This window comes from Drosophila montana, unplaced genomic scaffold (genome assembly GCF_035044405.1).
Source record: "Drosophila montana isolate Dmon_TW-CO22-7 unplaced genomic scaffold, ASM3504440v1 contig_2081_1, whole genome shotgun sequence".
Lineage (NCBI taxonomy): Eukaryota > Metazoa > Arthropoda > Insecta > Diptera > Drosophilidae > Drosophila > Drosophila montana.
The window spans coordinates 2,308,793-2,329,978 of NW_026996991.1; the positions used below are offsets into that span (position 1 = coordinate 2,308,793).

At 35.4% G+C, this 21,186-nt stretch overlaps 3 protein-coding genes across 13 annotated transcripts; 1 reads left to right on the forward strand and 2 right to left on the reverse strand.

Annotated features, from left to right (window-relative positions):
• Positions 1-1,333: 1,333 nt before the first annotated feature.
• Positions 1,334-10,514, reverse strand: Ehbp1 (Eps15 homology domain containing protein-binding protein 1). Of its 9 annotated transcripts, none has more exons than XM_064679760.1 (15): positions 10,312-10,514; positions 9,446-9,739; positions 8,465-8,672; positions 7,055-7,236; positions 6,789-6,988; positions 5,498-6,272; positions 5,235-5,437; positions 4,772-5,175; positions 4,426-4,524; positions 3,966-4,313; positions 3,481-3,628; positions 2,382-2,478; positions 2,132-2,320; positions 1,903-2,079; positions 1,334-1,842 (listed from the first exon to the last, which is right to left on the reverse strand). In XM_064679760.1, the coding sequence occupies exons 2-14, from the start codon at positions 9,547-9,549 to the stop codon at positions 1,998-2,000; spliced, it is 3,039 nt and encodes a 1,012-aa protein (XP_064535830.1). In that variant the 5' UTR covers positions 9,550-9,739; positions 10,312-10,514; the 3' UTR covers positions 1,334-1,842; positions 1,903-1,997. The 9 variants fall into 9 exon arrangements, with proteins under 9 accessions (XP_064535830.1, XP_064535829.1, XP_064535833.1 ...); XM_064679759.1 differs by having other exon boundaries at positions 10,285-10,514; XM_064679763.1 differs by having other exon boundaries at positions 3,505-3,628; positions 10,285-10,513.
• Positions 10,515-10,676: 162 nt separating this feature from the next.
• On the reverse strand, positions 10,677-13,685 carry Paip1 (Poly(A) binding protein interacting protein 1). 3 transcript variants are annotated; one of them, XM_064679771.1, is made up of 6 exons: positions 13,534-13,685; positions 13,333-13,457; positions 13,134-13,273; positions 12,459-13,063; positions 12,207-12,350; positions 10,677-12,132 (listed from the first exon to the last, which is right to left on the reverse strand). In XM_064679771.1, exons 3-6 carry the CDS (start codon positions 13,189-13,191, stop codon positions 11,263-11,265), a joined length of 1,677 nt encoding a protein of 558 aa, XP_064535841.1. In that variant the 5' UTR covers positions 13,192-13,273; positions 13,333-13,457; positions 13,534-13,685; the 3' UTR covers positions 10,677-11,262. The 3 variants fall into 3 exon arrangements, with proteins under 3 accessions (XP_064535841.1, XP_064535840.1, XP_064535839.1); XM_064679770.1 differs by lacking the exon at positions 13,134-13,273 and having other exon boundaries at positions 12,207-13,063; XM_064679769.1 differs by lacking the exons at positions 13,333-13,457; positions 13,534-13,685 and having other exon boundaries at positions 12,207-13,063.
• Positions 13,686-15,128: 1,443 nt separating this feature from the next.
• Dark (Death-associated APAF1-related killer) lies at positions 15,129-20,763 on the forward strand. Its single transcript, XM_064679758.1, has 9 exons — positions 15,129-16,192; positions 16,258-16,378; positions 16,432-16,622; positions 16,685-16,935; positions 17,002-17,176; positions 17,268-18,930; positions 18,996-19,112; positions 19,172-19,318; positions 19,381-20,763. Exons 1-9 carry the CDS (start codon positions 15,144-15,146, stop codon positions 20,092-20,094), a joined length of 4,428 nt encoding a protein of 1,475 aa, XP_064535828.1. The 5' UTR covers positions 15,129-15,143; the 3' UTR covers positions 20,095-20,763.
• The last annotated feature ends 423 nt before the right edge of the window (positions 20,764-21,186 follow it).

Here is a 21,186-nt window from a genome sequence, read left to right on the forward strand (position 1 = left end):
ATAGTTGTCCGATCTTAATAGGATTTTGCATATATATGGGGAGCGTAGTAAAACTAATAAATACCGAGTTTCGTCAAGATATCTTGAAAAACATATAAATTTTCCATACAAAAACTTAATTTTCGACCGATCGTTCCTATGGCAGCTATATGATATAGTTGTCCGATCTTAATAGGATTTTGCATATATATGGGGAGCGTGTAAAACTAATAAATACCGAGTTTCGTCAAGATATCTTGAAAAACATATAAATTTTCCATACAAAAACTTAATTTTCGACCGATCGTTCCTATGGCAGCTATATGATATAGTTGTCCGATCTTAATAGGATTTTGCATATATATGGGGAGCGTAGTAAAACTAATAAATACCAAGTTAAGTCAAGATAACTTTATAAACAAAAATGTTTTTCATACAAGAACCTACTTTTCGACCGATCGTTCCTATGGCAGCTATATGATATAGTGGTCCGATCCAGCTGGTTTTGACATATGAACTGCGTGCAACAGAAAGAGGGAATTCTGCAAAGTTTCATAAAGATAGCTTTAAAATTGAGAGACTAGTTCGCATAGAAACAGACAGACGGACATGGCTATATCAACTCGGCTGTTGATACTGATTAAGAATATATATACTTTATGGGGTCGGAGATGTCTTCTTCTATGCGTTACACATTTCACGACAAAATTATAATACCCTCTGCAAGGGTATAAGCTTGTTTGAAAAACTTTAGGTGTCTAATCGGCAACTATCAAGTGAAATGTCATCAGTTCAACTCTAGCAGCAATTATCATATTTAACATTCGTCCATTTAATTTTTTATCATGCACATAAAAAATAATAAAAATAGTTCAACATTTGTCTATCTAATATTAATAATATCTTAAGAAAATTGAAGATTGTATGTATTGTTTTTGTTTTTTGTATACATCAATAGCCGAGTCGATCTAGCCATGTCTGTCTGTCTGTCCGTTCGTCCGTCTGTCCGTATGTATGAACGCAAGGAACTCAGAACTTGTAAGAGCTAGAAACTTGAACTTGAGCGTACATAGGTTCTCCTAGTGCCAGTACTAGTTTGTTTTGGATAACCGATCACTTGCCCCGCTTCCAAGCAATCGATAAAAATTGATATTTAAATCGTGCTTTTAAGCAAATCTCTTAGGTTTTTAGAGCTAAAATCACCAAACTTGACATAGATTCTAGAATTGTATCAAGTAGTATAGTATTAATCAAGTATCTTGCATTTTAATGATGATGTTAAAAACAAGGACCGAGCAAGGACCGGATATACCAGCTAGTAGTATACACATATTTTTTTTTATTTCGAGTGAGGTTTTGAATAAACGTATATTTATTTGAAAACATAAAAACTGTATTCTTTAAAGGACCATTTGGTTGAAGTAAAGGCTTTACATTACGCCAATTACAACTATTGTAACATATATAAATAAACCACCAGTAAATAGTTAAATAAGATAAAGGTAAAAACTAAATAAAACCAGTTTCTTAACAAATAGTTTATACATATTCTTAGGGGTGAAGCTTTCTAATACGTAGTATTTAAGCTAAAATAAAATTAATGTGCAACGAGTTAAACTCACAGTTGGGTTTGTTTTGAAATTGAAAATTTTTACCAAGTGGAACAAATAAATGGCACTAAAGCAATTATCATATATAGTTAGGTAAATGAAATGTAATTTTAAAATGTACATGACAACATTCTTTTAAGTAAAATGGTTAAGAATTTATTCAAATTTTAAAGCTGCTTAATTCGCTATCGGACGTTTTGATGTCAATTATTTTTTTTACATTTTTAACCCATATGTTTCCAGTCTGCAACATCTGTTAAAGAAGACTATTGGATTTTTGTTTTATTTTGATATTACGATTTTTAATACATACAGTTAAATCATGATTTTGTATATCCACAATATTATAGATATCAGTGTAGGTTTAATCTCCAGTCAAGTTGAATTACGTCAGGTGTTTTTTTTTTTTTATTGTAGAATACACTTTTCTTTGTTACCGCTAATGTCTACTTGTTCAAGCTCACGCGCTATTTCATGGTCGTCCTCAATACTGTAAAAAAATGATTTAAAGTTTTTTTAATGTTTCTAGTGACAATACATACGCTATTTCTTGATTGTGTAAATGTTGCACCAGCTGATCTCTCTTATCAACAATAGTCACAAGCTCTTCTAACAACAGGCGCTCCTTTTCACGTTGCACCTCCGTTTTCCGCCAATCCTCAACAGATTGAGCAGCGCGCAGCTCCTGATTAAGCATTGTGAATTTACGCTCGAGATCCTTTTCTTGTTCACTATTGAAAAAATTAACGATGATTTGATTGTAATTGTTACGCTTGTTACGCTAATTCTTACAGAATGTTAAGCTGCATCTGCCGCCTAAGGAGTGCATTTTTCTTGTTTACAAGTGTAAACCACTGTGATAGCAATTGTTCTTCGGTTTCTTCAGTTTCTGTGGGAAAGCAAAAGCTGTTTAAGACCGACTCTAAACTATCGAAAAAAGATTAAAATTATTTAACATTATAGAGGCTAACAAAGTCGGTAATTAAAAGTCAGTAGTTTTGGTTCTGTATTTTGTCGTCGTCGCAGAGATCTAAATGGTGATTAGTGATATTTTGTTCATTGTGGTTATAGTAAAAATTTGTAAGGAATTTAGTTCGAGGCAAGTAAAGACTTAAAGTCTATTTTTAAACAAATGCAGCGCGTTGACTGAACGGTTAAAAGCAAAAACACAAACAGATATGCGAGCAGGCAGGCGTTTAGCTTTGGCGTGCTGTTGCGGGCATGGCAAAAGCAGTTAACTTATTTGGCCTTTAAGACACGACATTACCACAAAAACTGCGGGTACGAGGGCGTCGGTGCTTCTGCTGGGCTCTCTTGTGTTCATCACGTCGTTTCCTACAGAAGGCCATTTGACCAGTAGGCGCTACAACCTTAGCATTGACATCTTCTGCACTAAGGGCTTGTAACTTATCACAGAAGGATTGTCGGGAGGACGCAACTGAAGCAGAGTTACATGGTAAATGACTGTACGGTTCCACGTGATGAACGTGGTGAGAAACTTGGTTCGAGCCATGCTGATGACGATGACAATAATTTTCAAGTAATTGGTGTTGATATGTAGGCCGAATCAGTGAATAGTTAAGATTCGTAGTCACAAAACAAGACTGAGCGCGCGGCCGTGACCGTGTTTGCATCTTTATCGCGTGATCTTCTGGTAGAGGTTTCATTTCGAAAGCCTGAACTTCACCCTGTTGTTTCTCCTTATTGCCCGAGGTGATGGAAGTGTCACTGTATGTCTCTTCGTCGTCTTGGTCGTCGTCATCAGTACCACTGCCAGCACCGCTTGCACCACTACCAAATAAACTTTCATCATCCCAGTCAAGCAGCTTAATACGTATGACATCACCGCCACCAATGCTATTGCGTATTAACCTAAGGAAGGGATTTGTACCAGTTTTATTATTACTTGGATTACCGCCCATAACTGCACGTAGTTTGGCCTCCAGACTGCTAGCCTTTTGGTCGATTGCCTCTTGTTCACGTTCCAATGCTTCCAGTTCAGACTCAATATATGTAAGCCTATCATTCTGAAAACGAAACTTTAATGCAATACATAAACCACAGGTATCTTCGGCATGCCGAAATTTATAAGCGTATACTCTTGCAAAATAACTTTGTAAATATTTTTTATATTGCCTAATTCATAATTCTTGTGCGGATTTATTCTGAAAGCTATTGTTGTCAATCGGCGTAGACAACAAATAACCATAACTAGAGAGGGTTCAATGATTTGATTTATCTTTTAAATAAAAGTAAGGTTTGATCGAAACAGCGTTTACAATTTAAAATTAAATCAGACATGAGGACAAATCATAGTAGAGATAGTGCTTTTTTTAAATATATATATTCTGTAAGGCGCATCAAGCCGCTACTAACTTTTTTTTCATGCTTTGGTGAGATCCTTTCCACGACTGCGTTAAAGGATTGCAAAGGAGTGATGTTACCGTCGCTTAATCTATGACTAGGACTCGTGTGGTTAACGTAGTGATCAGGTTTATCCCGTATAAAAGCTATTTTATTTGAGGGAACGTCAACGTAAGACTCTCCGTTGCTACTGCCGTTGTGTATAGGTGAAATGGTACGTTCAGGAGTGTAGTTGAATCGCTTGAGCTTAGTTGGGGTTGTTGGACTGTCAACACCGCTATTTACAGGCCCTGCTATCTTATTCCGTGTTTCTAATATAAGTCGGCGTGCTTGCTCCCTTAACCGCTGCTGTCGATCCTCCTGTTGAAAATTTAAAAATTAATTAACATTGAATTATTTTTCTTCAAAATTAAAAATACACGTGCATGCAGGCTCAACTAGCAATATGCAAAAAGTGCCTATGTCTACTTACATCGTTCGCTTCAGGGCGTTCATCACAATTAGAAATTTTTAATTTTTCCATCATCAGCTTAGCTTTTTCGCTCATTTCTTTGTGGCGCGTTAAAATTCGCTACGAAAATAAAAACGAACAAAACCAAAAACAGAAGCAAAAGCCGAGGTCAAAGCAGATGCAAAATTAAATTTAAATGAATGGATAAAAGTAAAGTAAGGCAAACGAACAAATAATAAAATTATATTCAGCAAATTCACATGGCTCTTAAATGCCGAAAGTTCGAGCAGTTGGAATAATATACCTTTCTATGCGCAAAAATATAGCTAAAACATACTTAAGCTGGTTTGGCTAAGGCCTAACTTACATTTGTCGCATTCGCATCTAACGACATAGGCGACGTTGATTCCTTGTTAAGCTTTTGCATTTCCTCAAATGTATCGCCGTTGCCATCGATAGGAGGAGGAGGAGTATGTCGACCCAGTAAGGATTTAGTTGTCTGATTTGCGTTCTGCATTGCATTGACTGAATTTTTGTCTTTAGTTGGGGAAAGAACTTTACCCAAAATATTCTTTGAACTTGTCAATATAAGATTTTTGACGTCTTTTTTACTCGTGGGTGACAGCTGTTGTTGCTGACAGATGTTTTCTTCGTCAAACGAATTCTGATGTAAAAGCTGTGTCTTCAGGTGCGAGAAGTTTATTAGATTTTGCGACAGATTGTCAGACTTGTAGTTGCCGATAACGTAGCTGGACTCGTCCGATGTCGGGCCTAAATACAAAGAATGTAATGTATGTATACAATAACTGTGTTATTGATGTATAACTTACCAATTTGCTCAATTTGCAACTGCTTTCCTGTGAAGTGTGCCCGTAATTGGTGCAGGTACGTCATGACTGCTAATTTGTCTGGTACTGTGAGCAAATTCATGTCTCGTGGCTCAATGACACGAGGTATGCCCAATGTTTCTGCCGCATCAAAAGCTATACGGCAGTTACCAACAACGTCATGTGCACTTAACTTCGACATGTCTCTATGATTAACGATTGTGTTCAATTCATTTCTAACTAAAGTAAGTTAACCAAGTACTTACATCAAACGTGGCATAAAATGGTGAATTATTGCGCAAAACGCCATGCCGTTGCGCCAGCTGGTAGTCAAATTTGTCACTTTAACATTTGGATAATCTTTGGTTACCTCTTTGCACCACTCTAACAAATCTTGTCCAGGGGTGTTATCCTTCAGCACGATCTTCTCCACAGGCTTTAAAGCAGCATTCTTTACTGTTGAAAATTTATTTATGGTAGGTGTAGACTCATAATTTATCTTTAAATTCAGGGGCTGAAGTTCAGGCCGCTTGGCAATGGGTACTACAGCCAGGTCCTCTATCGGCTTCTTTTGTTCCTTGATAGATTGTGTGGCTCCAGTTTCCTCAGCAGTGGTAGACAAAGATAAGACTTCAGTTGATTCATCGTCATGTGAATTTATATTCTGTGATTTTACTATGTCGACAGCGCTACAATCATGTTTGTCAAAGATGAGAGCTTTGCTTGAGCTATTTTTACTTTTCACTGTAGCTTTTTGTGCTTCTATAGGCGTAGATGTGAGAGCTTGCTGGAACCTTTCGTTTTGATTAGATTTCAACGATTGAATAGCAATTTGATTATCTTCTTCCTTAATCAGATCAGCGTCTTTAATAGGCGTCCTGAGAGTAACCAGTTTTGAATTATGTGCACTAGGAGTATTTAATGGTTCATCCGCTTTAACGATCGACCAAGGCTGTACATTTTCATGATCCGCTTCTAGTTCAAAGTGTATGGGGTTAAATGACTCGGCCAATGGGGTTGGATCTTCCGACAATGAGGGAACTACCCACACCAACATAATCGAAAAAGAAACATGTTGATCATATTGTCAAACATATTACGTTGTGTTAATTTTGTTGTATCATTAGTGGCGGATCAAAAAAGAAAGAAAATGTAGTAAAATTTTTATTATGCATACTTTTTTAAGTCTATCGACACCTTTTTGAAATGCGTTTTTGTTTTCATTTAAGCGCTTCAATTCAAAATAAATACAATCACCACTACAAACTTTCGTAAAAAATTCATAGTTTTGCGGCATTTTTAAGTTTAAAATAAATATATACGTATGTCTTTAAACATAACTATTTCCTTGATATCCCCAAATGTATGTAATAATTTTATCAAACATGGCTTGCAATAATACTACCCGATGCAATTCACCATTTCCTTTAACAAGAAAAAGGTTTTCTATGTTTTGTTAACGTTTGCTAGAATAATTTCAGTCGTTCACTACAGGACGAACTTTGTGAAGATCTTTGAAAAAGGTTGGTGTACCGATAAAAATAAATAAATACTTACCGCTCAAAGGCGTTGGTACATCAGTACAACCATTTAAACTTGTTGTCATTTGCTCCAACTGTTGCGTGAAATCATATAAATTATCCGAGATGTCCCCGGAATTTTCCAAGTCTGGTATATCCTCTAAGTCGTCAAGAGGCGCTACATCACAGTTGTTATTGACAGACATAAATGAGACAACGCTTTGCATATCTTCATCACTGCAATGCCAAATTAAAAAAATTATGTTTGTGCTAAAAGTGATAGTGTTAAACAGTAGCACTCACGTTGCTTTACCCTCGCGCAAAAAAACACAACTTATTGTCAATTCCAAATCAGCGGCTGTTATTTTCCGAGAAACTGGCTTAAGGCTCAATGTAAAGCTCTGCTGTGTTGACTCAACACTAGCATATTTACGCATATTGATGCTTGCGTTTGCCAATACGCGCTTTTTACCCAGTAGTGAAATCTGTATATATATATATATATATGTATAATATAATTTAATATTCTGAAAAACATTTCAATACATAATAAACTATAAAACTAAAGTGTGGGAACGTTTTTTTAAAACCGCACTTCAAGAGAAAACCGAAATATCCTTTGAAAGTGTACAGTAAAATAGTCAGCTCCTTAATATATCTCTATATATAAAACTGTCCTGACTGAGATTGGTAAGCAATGCACAGCCCAAATTGTAAGAGCTAGGAAGCTGAACTTTTCACTGTATTTACCTTATGTGATGAAGGTGCACGGTAAGACGTGGTTTTGGGATATTACACCTATAACTTTTTTGTTTACCATCCGACCGGCATAAAAACTTATTTCAAAGATCTTTGTTCAAAGTCATTTGAAGGATGTTCCACACAATTTGGAAAATCTATTCCTCCTTGGTGGAAATGTGGGTGAAAGCTTTGGATGGTTTAAATTTCAGGCTCAAAATTAATTTCCACGGATCCTAATGAGAAATCATTGCAGACATGGAAGTTGCGATTCAAAGAAAGATAAATGTGTTTTAACGATTTTGGAAATTCCATCCGTAACTGGGGTAATTGGCGAAAAACTTTTTCTTTATACAATGCTCGATCGGCATTAAAGCTCATTTTTAAATATCTTTGTCCGAATCCATTTGAGGGGTGTTTCACACTATTTGAAAAATCCTAGCTTCCTCGGCGGAATATTCAAATTCAAATATTTTTTGAGGCCCTTATAACAACTTAATGAACATGTGTTCCAAAGATCTTTGTAAAAATTCATTTGAGTCGTGTTTCACGCACAAAATTCGTTCCTCTTGCAAGATAATTGCGTATCACAAGTTAATTTGGGGAAGTTTTAAGTTGCATTCCATTGTTAAATCGCTACAAAACAGCGTATTTAGGCGAATTTCACCCGCGACTGTGGGTCAAAATCAAAATCATTTTCAAAAATCGTTGTCAATGTTTTTCCACATCTCTTGGGTAGATGCAAGGTTTAATGAACGTAAGTTTTTTAATCGGCTTCAAGATTGTCCCACAAGACTTTTCGTTCTTAGTTCGAGAGATATTTTCAAGTTCAGTTTGAGATAGATAGGGCGGGTCTGGGTGAAAAAATTATATCTAAATTATAGGCACAAAAGGCAGGGAATCACCCATTAAATTTGTATAAATTTACTTCTGTCAGGAATGAGATAATAAACGTTTATGCATGCGACTACTCACATCTTCGACTACAAATGTCCAGTCTTTGTCTTCAAGTTCATGAGTGCGTGGATCCTTGAATAATGTTACCGAAATAGCGTGATTGTCTGGTACTGGCCACGATATGTTTCCCACCAGTGGGTTCATCATATCTGGCTCCCATGGCAGCGGCAAGCTAGCAACACGCCTCGAACGTCTCGTCCAAACCACCGAAAGATTTGAAGGGCGCCTTTGAAAACAAATAATAAAAATACTGTATTAGGAACACCCACCTGTTAAAATAACATTGAGGCAAAAATAACATTACCAAAATATGCTTTTTATATTTTACGACTAACATTCTTTTTCTCGATTGCTTTCTATGCAACGCAGATATATACCTAAATTTTTCATCCTACAATTTAATATATACAGAGAGAAAATACACATGTATTTATGTCCATTTGGACAATCTAACCTACTTATGTAACTATGTATATGTAGAATATCGCAGAAACTAGAAAAGCATCATTAGTAAAGTATTTATTATTCGAAAGTTATATTAAATTTGTACATATATGAAGCACAGACTCACAACTAAAATACATATATGTATGTATTTTGTATATAAGACTTGGAGATATACTGTTTGTTGATAACACTGATTGGATATTTTTGTTTCAAAAACTGCTATGGTGCCTGCTGGTATCGAGAAAGTGCGGGCACCAAACTATAAGTCATGCAGAGGCATTGACTTAATCATTTACAATATACATATTTTATTCGCTTATATTAAAGACCATAGCGAATGGTAGTGGTGTGTGTAAAGTCAACAGGAAATGGATATCATCGTTAAACCCTATACTTATAAATGTTTATAAAACATCAAAAACAAACTAAACAACAAACATAAAAGCAAACCATGTATACAAAGTTATGTATATTTTACAGGCAATTTTTCCCGACGAAATGGCGATAGTTAAAAAAAAACTATATTAAAATTACAAAAATGATCTCACTTACCACTTAGCGGTGGTCTCCAGTCGAAGATCATGATAGGAGGCAGTGAACTGAAATTTCGCCGCACGTTTGTTAACTCGCTGCAAACGTTTCCAGACGCTGCCCATTGCGACCCAAAATCAGTTTAGTTTCTAAACTAAGGCACACACTCAATCCACATTCGATAGATGGTCTATTTTTCGTATGTTATGATCACGTTAAATACACACCTAACAGAAATATTTGTCTTGCGATTTATAGATGCAATTTTGGGCTATAACTGACGATTTCCCTGACTCTTATTATAAGTCAGAACTCCTGTAAAAATGTACAGAAAATATACGATAAATCTAAAGTTTAAGATTTATTAGTTTAGATTTTGTTTAATTGGGCTTATACCGTGTTTTTTTTTTTAATAATAATGAAACTAAAAACAGTTATAATAAATTTTTGAATATAAACATGATGTTTTGACACTCTTTGAGGAAAAAATAAAATTCAAGTGTCAGTTTTATTATTCTATAAATGTAGATACAAACATATCTACTTTGATCAACACGATGCCTCGGCTTTGGCTGCGAAGCCCCTCACGCAAAACTAAAAACTGTTTGCGGTCCCTTTAATTTTTTTAGAAGATATATCTACATACATGTGTATGTGTCTAAGAATGCACATTTGGTGACCTTTAGATGTCAGTTTGGTATTATTCGTTTGTTGAATGAAAAAAATAAAACAAAAACTGCATAAAATATTGGTGATTATTCACTTTATCCTTCTTGTTTGTATGTACACAAATACATACAATGTTATTATGTTACACCCACAGATATTCATGCCAGACACTTTTAAAAATTGTAACATACATGTACGCGAGTATTGTGTGTACATACATATGTATATGAATGCTTCAATATATAGCACCACAATGACATCACGCTCGTTTGGAGCCAAATTTTGTTATGCGTTCATTTCTGTTCATCGATGTCAAGCAACACCTTGACGCACTTATTTTAAACACGACACTAGTAATTTCGTATTAAACATTTTTAACTTTATTTATAATAACTTGCAATTCTTGAGACCCAAACAGAACACAAAAGGGCGAAGAGCGCATAAATGAGTTACAAAACGCAAATATGATCCGATATGTATCGAATATTATCGATACCTTCACTCAGGAGCTCAAAGCGCCATTATCCATATTTAACTACTCCAAGTACCCACTTGTACAGCAAATAAGTTACTTGAGAGACGGTCGCGATTCAAAGGTTTATTTATATATTTAAATCGTTTTTTTTTAACATTAATTAAAATTAATTAAAAAATTAAGCGTGGCTGTTGTTTTTAAATTTATATGATCAAGAGAATGCAATTTAAATTGAATGTGTTTGCAGTTATGAATCTACATATGTATGGATGTGTAGGCATACGAATACTATTTGTACGAGTCTCAAAAAGTGTTTGTGTTATAACGCATCGGCGTGGCAGAAGGTTAAAGAAAATGTTAAGATTTTTTTAAATGTGTACCTATTTCATAAAAACAAGGTATTTAAAATATTGAGAAGTGCTTCTGAATGTGCCGTTACCAAAATCTGTGCACACATATACACACATATGGACATAAATATGTATGTAATACAAAAGCTAAGCATAGATGTCATATATCACAAATAATTTGTAACCAATTAAAAATAAAAAATTTTTAAAAACAAAAAAAATTCAAATTGCAACTACACAACCAATAATTTGTCAGGTATCCCCTTTAAATATGTGAGTATACTTAAAATGTATCCTTACTGCCACGCCAAATTAACACCACACATTTTTCACACATACAAAATCTAAGATTTCTTGTTTGCCTGCGATTGTTTTCCTTGTTTACAGAAGTCCTTGTAAGCACGCTCAGTCTCTTCGTCCATTTCCGGGTCGAGATCCAAATCGTTATCTCTTACATCAAATTCGTCGCCATCGCTGCCGGTGGCATCATCTTCAGCGGCAAGAAAATCAGTTTCCTCGGCTGTAAGCTCGCGTCCATCTGGGCCATAAAAAACGGGTTCGTCGCTCAAGCGTGGTGGCTCTGGTGGCTTTGCAACAGCATCATCATCTCCACCAAGAGCATTCGAAACTTTCCGTCCCCAATTGTTTTGTTGCAATGCAATCACATTGGCAACCATAGCGTATTTACCAGGCGACTTAAATTCAAACGCCTGTAATAAAGCAATAATATATTGCATGTCCTGTTTGCAATCAGCGCTTAGGTCGTAACCGGCCAACTTCAATGTCTGGCAAATACAGCGCACATTATCAGAACTCTCATATGCTAAAAGTTGTTTCAGCGAGTACACTATATTAACGGCAATGAGCTGGATACGGGCGTCATCATCGCCACGCAATTGCATGTACAATTCGGCTAGAAAGAGGGCTGTCTCCCTCACCTTTTGCTGCTGTTCTACCGATTGCATATACTTATCTACCTCAGCACGGTGATAGTCAAGCTTACATTTAAGCAAGTTGTGAAACAGCGAATCCGGCTTGAGATTGAGCATATGCAGTAAATTATACAGTTTAGCTCCCATGTACCGAAAATTTGGTTGTTCAATTGATTTTTCAAATATATCCTCCATGGCGATTGAGAGCACATAATTATTACTCTCCATGCCATCAAAGATTGTTAGGAAACGTGATGCAATCGTATCGAATTGTCCGGGATTCTGGATGAAAATATATTCAAAAATTAAGAAATTTACGATTATATGAAGTAAAAAGGTATCATTATTTAACTCACCTGGTTAAGGCAATGTATTACAGTATCGAGATATTCTAAAGCAATTGTTTCCATGTCAGGATGGGACGAGGCCGACGAAGTCGAAACAGCCGCCGATGAAGTCGATGGTTGTGGTTGCTGGTGGAAATATTGCTGCTGCTGCGGCTGTTGTGCAATTTGTTGGAATGAATTATTTAAATGCGCATGACGTTGAAATTTCGATTGTGATTGTTGTGTGTGATGTTGGTGTTGTTGGTGTTGCAGTGTTTGTACCTGCTGCTGTTGATAGTAATTGCTCATTGCACCATTATGCGGTGGCTGTTGACCAATATGCAGACGAGCTTGAACCGAGTTTGACAGCTTTTGCATATCATTGTTATACTGCAGATTTTGCTGGTGATGATTGTAATTTTTTTGCTGCTGATGCTGCTGCTTGAGACCATTCAAATAACGCTGTTGGTGTTGTTGAGCATAAGGTGCTGGCCCTGACGATTGATGCTGATATTGCTGTTGCTGCGGTGGCGGTCCACGCTTACCTATATTGCTGTTACTCGATTGGTTAGGTATAAAAACAGTCGCGCTAGCCGAAAGCTTTGACTGCCCGAATCCACTCGCCACGTCGGCCATAATTGGTGCCTGTGAAGGAGCTGCAAAACTAACAGGAGGACCTGGTGCAAATGCAGCCGGAGCATAGCCAACAGAGGCAAATTCATTAAAAAGGTGGGCCTGTTGTTCCAGAGGCAAAGCAGTGGAGAGTTGTGGTGCGATAGGAATAGCGGCACCTGGTCCAGGATTCGGTCGGCGCAACTGCTCGTATTGTTCCTCGGGTTGAAAGGGTGCACGGCATGACATAGCGGTAGCGGCGTCGGACTCAAAAACTATAAAATAAATATGTACGTGAAAGCCTATTTCATTTAAATATTTTTAAAAATTAAAAATGCAAATCACATTCACGCTCCATTGCGGTTACGTCGAGTGTCGCTAATTCGGTCAAAGCAGCGGACATTTTGTTTTCCTCGTTTTAAAATTATTTGTATTTTTATTATTTGCACAAAGCTGGTCTTCAATCCAAATCAACGATGACTGGACTAATATTTTTGCTAAACATTTAATGTCACATGTATGTAATGTTATTTTCATTGCCTACCTTAATTGTCTTAAAAATTTACGTATACGTAGATGATATTTTTTTCTTCGTCTTGCTTGCGTCGTCACCTTTTGCTGCTAATTGAACTTTCTATTTGCGTGTGTTTATAGAATATAAATGTATACCTGATTTATTATTAGAGAGCCATATTGTATATTGATGCGAAAAGTGAATATTTAATTTATAAATAGGAGTTCTTACCAGTTCAGTTTTTCCTTTTCAGAAATTTGTTGCAATAAAGTGCGAATAACTTGTTTTCACCGCGACAGCTACATAGAGTTGATATTTATGTATTATCGATATGTTGATGTTTGGTATAACAAGTTCATATTTTTCAACAATTATCATCTTCGGCAATGATAAGGTGGTATAAAAAGAAAATAACCAGTATTTACAGCAATTTATGTTTTATTGTTGCATTTAATATCGCCCAATTTGCAGTTGTCAGTATTTTGTGGTAGCAAAATAGTTTCTTCTTACTTCTACTATTACGGTCACACTGCCAGAACAATAAATATATAAACAAGCGATATCAATAGTGATTTCCATTAGCTCAGTACTTACATATGTATATGTTTCTGCATGTTTTCCTAGTGTTCAGATCTTGTTAAAAATATCATAACTAAAAAAGTCGGAAATATATTTGTGATACTATTATAATGGCAATATACATATGTATGTAGCAAAGCATGTGTACCTTGGCTGTGCATCTTGTGTCTGTAAATTAATAAATAATAAATATTTCATATCACTTGTTATTTGCAATATTTAAAAAAAATTGTAAGTATATTTTATCCAACCCAGTAAATTCCATAATTAATTAAGACGATCCGAATATTTTTAAATAATCATGTATACAAAAATATACATATATGCATACATATGTATCAGAAGTCACTGAACTTACTCATACCCTGAGCAGTAAAATGAATAACAAAAAAGGTATTATGATTTTAAACATCGAAAATATAAGCATATATGTATTATGTATGAAGAATAGATCAAAGAGAAAAATCTATTTTATTAGATCAATACTAACCGATTTTAATACATATTAGCAAGCAATATTTTGTGTCAAGTACGATGAGTGAGAAAACGATGAGAGAAATAACGAGACAGAGGACGGAGTATAGCTGAGTCGGCAGCTTTTGAATAGAACAGTCTTAGCTGATTATTTGGGTTACATGCGTATGTAATTGTAATTGTACATCTGAATTTTAGCACAGCTTGATCTTGGTTGATGAGTTGTTTGTACAAAAACCACATTTTCAGGCATATCAGAAACGACATTAAATAACATCCTTGAGGCTTTTTTAAGTCACCCTCAAGCACGACCCTGGACAACAGTGTTGCTTGCCCATACCAAGCAGCGACAAATAATCTAACTTTTCCATTTATATGATATTTTCAATTATGTACACGTTCAACATTTATATGTTTTTGCGTTGTTTATGTAATTTGGATCGATGAACGTAGCAAGAAACTTCAGTATTCAATCATTTATCTTGCCCCAATTCAACAAATTTGTTTAACTCTTTAAATTCAATAAATATTAAAGCGAATGTTTATAGTGTATAATTTCTGGGATTATTTTAAACCCTTTCTAATATTTTCATTAACCTCGAAATTTCTTAAATTTTGTCCATGTAATAATAATAAAAAAATTTTGTTTTAAACATTAAGTTTTTATATGTATTGATTTTTTTTAAAAATTGTATAATTAAATAACTATTAAATAGCCAATTATATTATTAATCAATGATATGAAATATACGGCATCCCGAATATAGTTGCAGGACTGATCGAATAAGATGAGTTGCTGCAACAGTGTGAGTGAGTTGCACCATAGCTATGGGGATATAATCCCGGTGTTTCTGGAAGATTTTAAAAAGGATTTTGATTGCAAAGATATTGAGGATATTTTGCGAATAATATTAAATAAAAAAGAAGTCGATGATATTGTGAAAATGCCGCACCCAATGCAAACATACCGTTTATTTTGGACGTTGCGGGACCAACCAAAGGGAACAGTTAAAAAGTTTGTCGAAGAAGGGCTTAAAGACTCACACGGACCCAATTATGGTTTTCTAATGTCCGCCATTCAGAAAGAATGTAGTGATCCCAGCTTGAACACCGAAATCTACATTCAGGAAGTTGATCGCCTGTATAATGATAATCAAGAATTCACAAAATATAATGTACCAAGGATTGAACCACACTTGGAACTGCAGAAGGCTTTGCTTGAACTGAGGCCGTCGAAAAATGTTGTAGTCGAAGGCGATCTTGGAGCTGGCAAGCAGTGGCTTGTTTTAGACGTTTGTTCCTCGTACGTTGTGCAGCGGAAAATGGACTTTAAGATATTTTGGCTAGACGTGCGAAGTTGCCTTTGCCCAGAGAGTCGTTTAGAAGTGCTGCAGTCATTTCTTTACCAAATTGCTCCCAACTTGTGCAGTTACTGCAACCAAAGTGTGCCATTACGCATCGAAAGTGTGCAAACTCAGCTAAGAAATATACTTAAAAGTAAGTCTTACAAAAATTGTCTACTCGTTTTGCGCAATGTTCAGAACAAAGAAACGTGGGAAGCATTTAACTTAGGGTGTAAGATCCTACTGACCACCCGGGACAAGAGCGTAGTTAATTTCCTGTCGCCAGCAACTACAACTCATATCACTGTCAATGATGTCCTAACACTATCCGAGATGGAGTCTTTATTTGCAAAATATCTTCCTAAAAATCTACACGATTCGATCAAAGAGTTAACGGAAGCACTTTCTCAAGAGCAAATAAATAATCCCCTCCAACTGAGTATAATCGCAGAGAGCATACAGGATGGTCTTTGTACAATTGCCAATTGGAAACAGTAAGTAACTTATATCTTATCTCATATATATTTATAAATATGACTATTCTAATCATTTTGAACAGAATAAACTCTGCCAAATTGACTACTATAATTAAAACCTCCTTAAATGTGTTGGAGCCTAACGACAGGCAACTATATGAAGCTCTATTTATATTTCCTGACTCTGCCCATATACCTATTGATGTAAGTAATATTATTCAGTAAATAACTCCCATTTAATCAATTTTCTTATACAGCTTTTGGGCGCCGTTTGGTCAGTAACGGACCCGATAGTCGTCGTCAATAAATTATATAAGTATTCTTTAGTAAAAAAGCATACAGATAAGCAGAATCGACTGACGATAACTCTACCTAGCATATATAGAGAGTTAAAGTTACCTATTAAAAATGAAGCTGCATTAAACAGGAAAATTATTGATTATTATAAGTAAGTTGTTTGAACACTGGTTTCTTAGCTTTTTAATTTAAAATGATTATTTTTCTGTTTAGCATACCTCAACTTTTTGACAAATTCAATGGCCTGACTTTACCACATCTGGACAACTATTTTTATAGTCACATTGGCGACCACTTAAGCAAACTCAATGACAGCTTCGAGAAAAAGAGTTTATTTCAAAAAATATTTCTTGATTTTCGTTTTCTCGAACAAAAAATACGTAACGACTCTACGCCGTGGAATGCTCGAGGATCTGTTCTACATACTTTGCAGGTTCTAAGGTTCTACGGAGAGCAGATAGCTGGTAGGAACAAATTAAAAATATATGCATACGTGATCTAAAGGATTTTTTATTTTTAATATTAAATAGATAATGATTTCCTTAATACGCTTTTGGATTTTTTGCTTTATGCCGAGGAAAAGTTAATAAGGTCGGAATTTACGAACTTGTTGCAAATTGCATTAATGACTGCGGAAGGCGCGCTTTATGATGAAGCGTATCGACAGGCGCAACTTTTTCCCAATTATGTTTGGTTTACAGAACGGTAAATATGTTTTTATAGGTATATATATATGCATATATAATATATACCTATATATAATATAATATATGTATATTTTTTGCATGTATTTTAGTGGGCGGTTTAACCAACACCGTCAAATTATAAATTTGGGCGAGAATCAAGTGCGGCATGCAATTTATCTGGACAATGACTATTGTCTGATGGCACTAAGCAATCAGCAGCTATTGCTAACTGATGTGTCATTAGAAGGCGATATGACCTATCTGCTAAGCGATGAAAATAATCCCTGTGATATTATCGAGATGCGTGTGTTTAACAACCAGTCGCACCTCTTAACACTGTACAGCAACGGATATTTAAAACTGTGGTCGCTGCAGCAGTTGCTTCACCGTAGCTGTGGCTGTGAAAGACCACAACTTGCCCATCCACCTAAGCATTCGAAATCACTCTGCAATGTGCAGTTTGTAAATAGCGCAGTTCAACGTTTGACTAATACCCACGCGGATCAAAAGGTGTCATCATTTTTTCTTGACGAGAAAGATGAGGTAGAAAATAATTTTATTCAACTGCATGTGGCGTTTACCAACGGAGATATTTGCATATGCGACTGGGAAAAGAAGGAAGAAAAATTCAAACAATCGCATACACCGATTCTAAAGACGCAACAGCGACACGTGAGATGTTTTTCAAAAGTTTTGGATCGGTATTATGTTCTGTGCACAGGTGATTGCACATTAACTGTTTGGGACCTGCTCCGCGGATCAAAAGAAACGGAACAGATGTTTCAAACTGAAGAAGCGCTTACAATGCAAACTTATATCGACAGACTCGACGACGGCAGCCTTCATACAATGTTGTTGTTAATATTTAAATCTAGCGTCTGGCGGCTTAGATTCAAGCACACCGATAGAAATACTATTAATCCTCTAAATCAAGAAGCGTTGAAATTTTCGGATATAGGCGCAGTATCTATAACATGTGGCAGACTATCCAAAGACGGACGTTATCTAGTTCTTGGGACGTTAGAAGGTCTCATTGTGTACGATTTAAAATGGTCCGAACCCATTCTGCGAAGCAACGTCAGCGAGCACATTGTTTGTTTAGATGTCTATGATCTGAACGATCCTATATTGAAGTACATTGTTTTATGTGGTGCAGCTGGAAAAAATGTTTTACACTTGCATACCTTGCGAAACGTTCCAGGAATTGACAAACATGCTATAACATGGATTCACAATGCTAATAGAGAACAATTTGAAGGCAATAAATCTGAGTCACAAGCACATCTTGAACCAAACGTATACCTGCGCCCGCTCTTAAAAATTACCGATGACGGCACGCTATTCATCGTAGACTCAAAATCGCGTATTTATCAAATCCCAACAGAACTTGGCAAAAAGCATAGTGGCGCCTATTGGTCAACAATTACAACACCGCCGATGGATGGGAACAACCACATCACTGCTTTACACGTTTACAAAAATAAGACAATTTATGCCGGCTATAATAATGGTAAAATTTTCTGCATTACCGAGAACAAAGAGCTACTACACGAATATACGATTGAAAAAATCGACTATATAAAGAATATTAATTCGAAGATATTAATTGTGTCATCTCGCGGAAAATGCATAACTTTAATTTTCAATTTGTCGACATTGGAGGGTAAAGCAACATTAACCCCAATTTGGGCGGTCAATTTCGCCATATATACAATGTATGCGCGAGTTTTTGACGAGCACTTTCTGCTTATATTTTCAGAGGAGGGTATTTTTGTAAGTACACTGAAATATTAGACTCGAAAGCATTAAATTTTAATTTAAACTGAATCCCCAATTAGTATATAGATTTATTAAATCCTAAACTTCAACACTTTGACGAACTTCATGATCATTTGGCCGGATTTGATCTGAAAGATAATCTTCTTTTTTTAGCATTTAGAGACGGAACAATAAAGGTAATCCCTAAAACACATTTTATTTTGAAAGCAATTAAAATAAACGAATATGATTACAGGTTTGTGAATTGAGCACCACGACCAATAAAGTATATTATCAACTACTCTGCAGAGAAAATATAAAAAGTCAATCAATAATTAATAACCTCACAGTCACAAATGATGGTAAAATACTTTCCATTGGATTTTATAATGGACATATTAAGGTAAAAGCAACAAAAGGCCTATATATAATCAGGAGAACATTTAAAGACCTTTTTATTTGTAGATTTACAGATACGAGAAATTTCGATTACAACATATTTATACAATATCACAGGGACATGAACCCTGCCATGAAATGAAACTACGTTTCTCGCCTTGCAAACAGATTCTTGTAAGTTGTGCAGAACAATTGTGTTTTTGGAGCGTGAGTCATATGCTTAATAATCGAGTGACTCCTTATCGTCGCAACATGAGATTTAGACAGGGGCAGTCACAATATCATGCCGAGGATCGGGAGGAAGTCGACGCATCTCCTTGTTTGGACCAATCAGAGGATCAGAAAGATGCGAAGTCACCGATGCCACTGGATGACGATAAACAAGCAGAAAAAAGCAAAGAGCATCTTTGGAGAGATAAGCAGGGTAACGCCAAATTGCCAGAGTTGCTAGCGTGTATAAAATATGTAGGAAACGTGGCTCGTCATTTCTATGCAAGTGGTGACTTCTCACAATTTTTTGCGTTAGACGACGAGGGTGTTTTTTATCACCTTAAGGTACTGGAATTTTCAAGCCCAAATAAACAGGCGATTGCGGCTGCACAACTCTTGCGTGAAGTAGATTATAAAACTAGTATTAATCAGACTGAAATGCCAATACCGCGTATCGATGATATGGAAAGACAAGATGACGATGGTATCGATGTCGTTGGAAATTCCCCTTTATTTCCTTTTACATCTGCAACCACTTCACAAACTGACCATGAACCGAACCTTATTTGACGCCAATTGTGTGCCATATTTTGGCACACACAAAACGGTTATCGATTTTACCAAATCGCATTAATAGGATTATTACTATATTATCTAGTGATATTAGTGTTTTATTGCGTCAACTTGCTTTTCAGCACATGACTGTATTCTCCTGTAATTTGAATAATGGCGAGAATTTATTCTCTAAATACAAATCAAAGCTAGCGCGATGCATGGGAACACGAATTGATAAAAAAGTTCAAATGCCATATGTATTACGCGGTTAGAAGTTTTGTTTTCAAAACAAAAACGTGAACGTTAAGATTTCTGATTAACAAGTGATGTTGATAAATAGATATTTACTAAAAAACCGATACATTAAAAGTTTTTTTTAAACCAACCTGCAAATTTGAACCATTTATGTAAATCCTCCTTTTATTAAAACGACAATGGAGTCGATTTATTAAATTCAGGCTCTTGACCAAGTTTTAAGAAACAACTCTTAGTTTTTATTTAATAAATAAGTGAACAAGATAAAAAAATTTCAGATTATTCTAAGGAAACTTTAAAAGCCTGCATATAATTATTATTAGCGGCAAACTTCAATCATATTTGGAAACTAGTTTGTAAATTATCTGAAACAAAGCATTTGAAAACAAAGAAAATGTTAGGGATTGTGATAATATGCTATGTAAATAAGTTTATGTATACGTTCTTTAATTAAATGCAGTTTTGGGGGACATGATGGATTTAAATTATTCTGTTTATAAGTTGTCCTACAAATTAACCAGAGCTGCTCAGTTATTTATTCAATGGTACCTTGAGCTTTGTGGAAATATTTTATAAATTTGTTTGATGACATTTGGAAATATATAAAATTTCTCATGTCAAAAATATATTCTAATGCACATTGCTAAAACTCTGCTAGTTAGGAAAAATATATTTTGTTAAAAATTAGCAATATGAGTTTACAAAGTTTTTACCTTACATCGTTTTCCTTGTTGTGTACTTTTTTTTTATTGTATAGTTATAAAACTTTCTTGTAACTTCTGTAAACATTTTTGAAGTAGCCGTAAAAACAATAATTTAATTGTCTTTAATAAAGAGTGTTAACAGTTTTCG

Bases quoted from the DNA above. Each gene is read 5' to 3' on its own strand.
- Dark (XM_064679758.1), top strand. From the start codon at position 15,144: ATGAGTTGCTGCAACAGTGTGAGTGAGTTGCACCATAGCTATGGGGAT. The intron at 16,193-16,257 runs GTAAGTAACTTA...CATTTTGAACAG, and splicing joins ACAATTGCCAATTGGAAACA to AATAAACTCTGCCAAATTGA. The intron at 19,113-19,171 runs GTAATCCCTAAA...ATATGATTACAG, and splicing joins TTAGAGACGGAACAATAAAG to GTTTGTGAATTGAGCACCAC.
- Paip1 (XM_064679769.1), bottom strand. From the start codon at position 13,191: ATGTCCGCTGCTTTGACCGAATTAGCGACACTCGACGTAACCGCAATG. The intron at 13,064-13,133 runs GTGATTTGCATT...TTTATTTTATAG, and splicing joins AACCGCAATGGAGCGTGAAT to TTTTTGAGTCCGACGCCGCT. The intron at 12,133-12,206 runs GTGAGTTAAATA...ATTTTCATCCAG, and splicing joins TAATACATTGCCTTAACCAG to AATCCCGGACAATTCGATAC.
- Ehbp1 (XM_064679760.1), bottom strand. From the start codon at position 9,549: ATGGGCAGCGTCTGGAAACGTTTGCAGCGAGTTAACAAACGTGCGGCG. The intron at 5,176-5,234 runs GTAAGTTATACA...CTTTGTATTTAG, and splicing joins GTTGCAAATTGAGCAAATTG to GCCCGACATCGGACGAGTCC. The intron at 3,629-3,965 runs GTTAGTAGCGGC...ATTGCATTAAAG, and splicing joins CACCAAAGCATGAAAAAAAA to TTTCGTTTTCAGAATGATAG.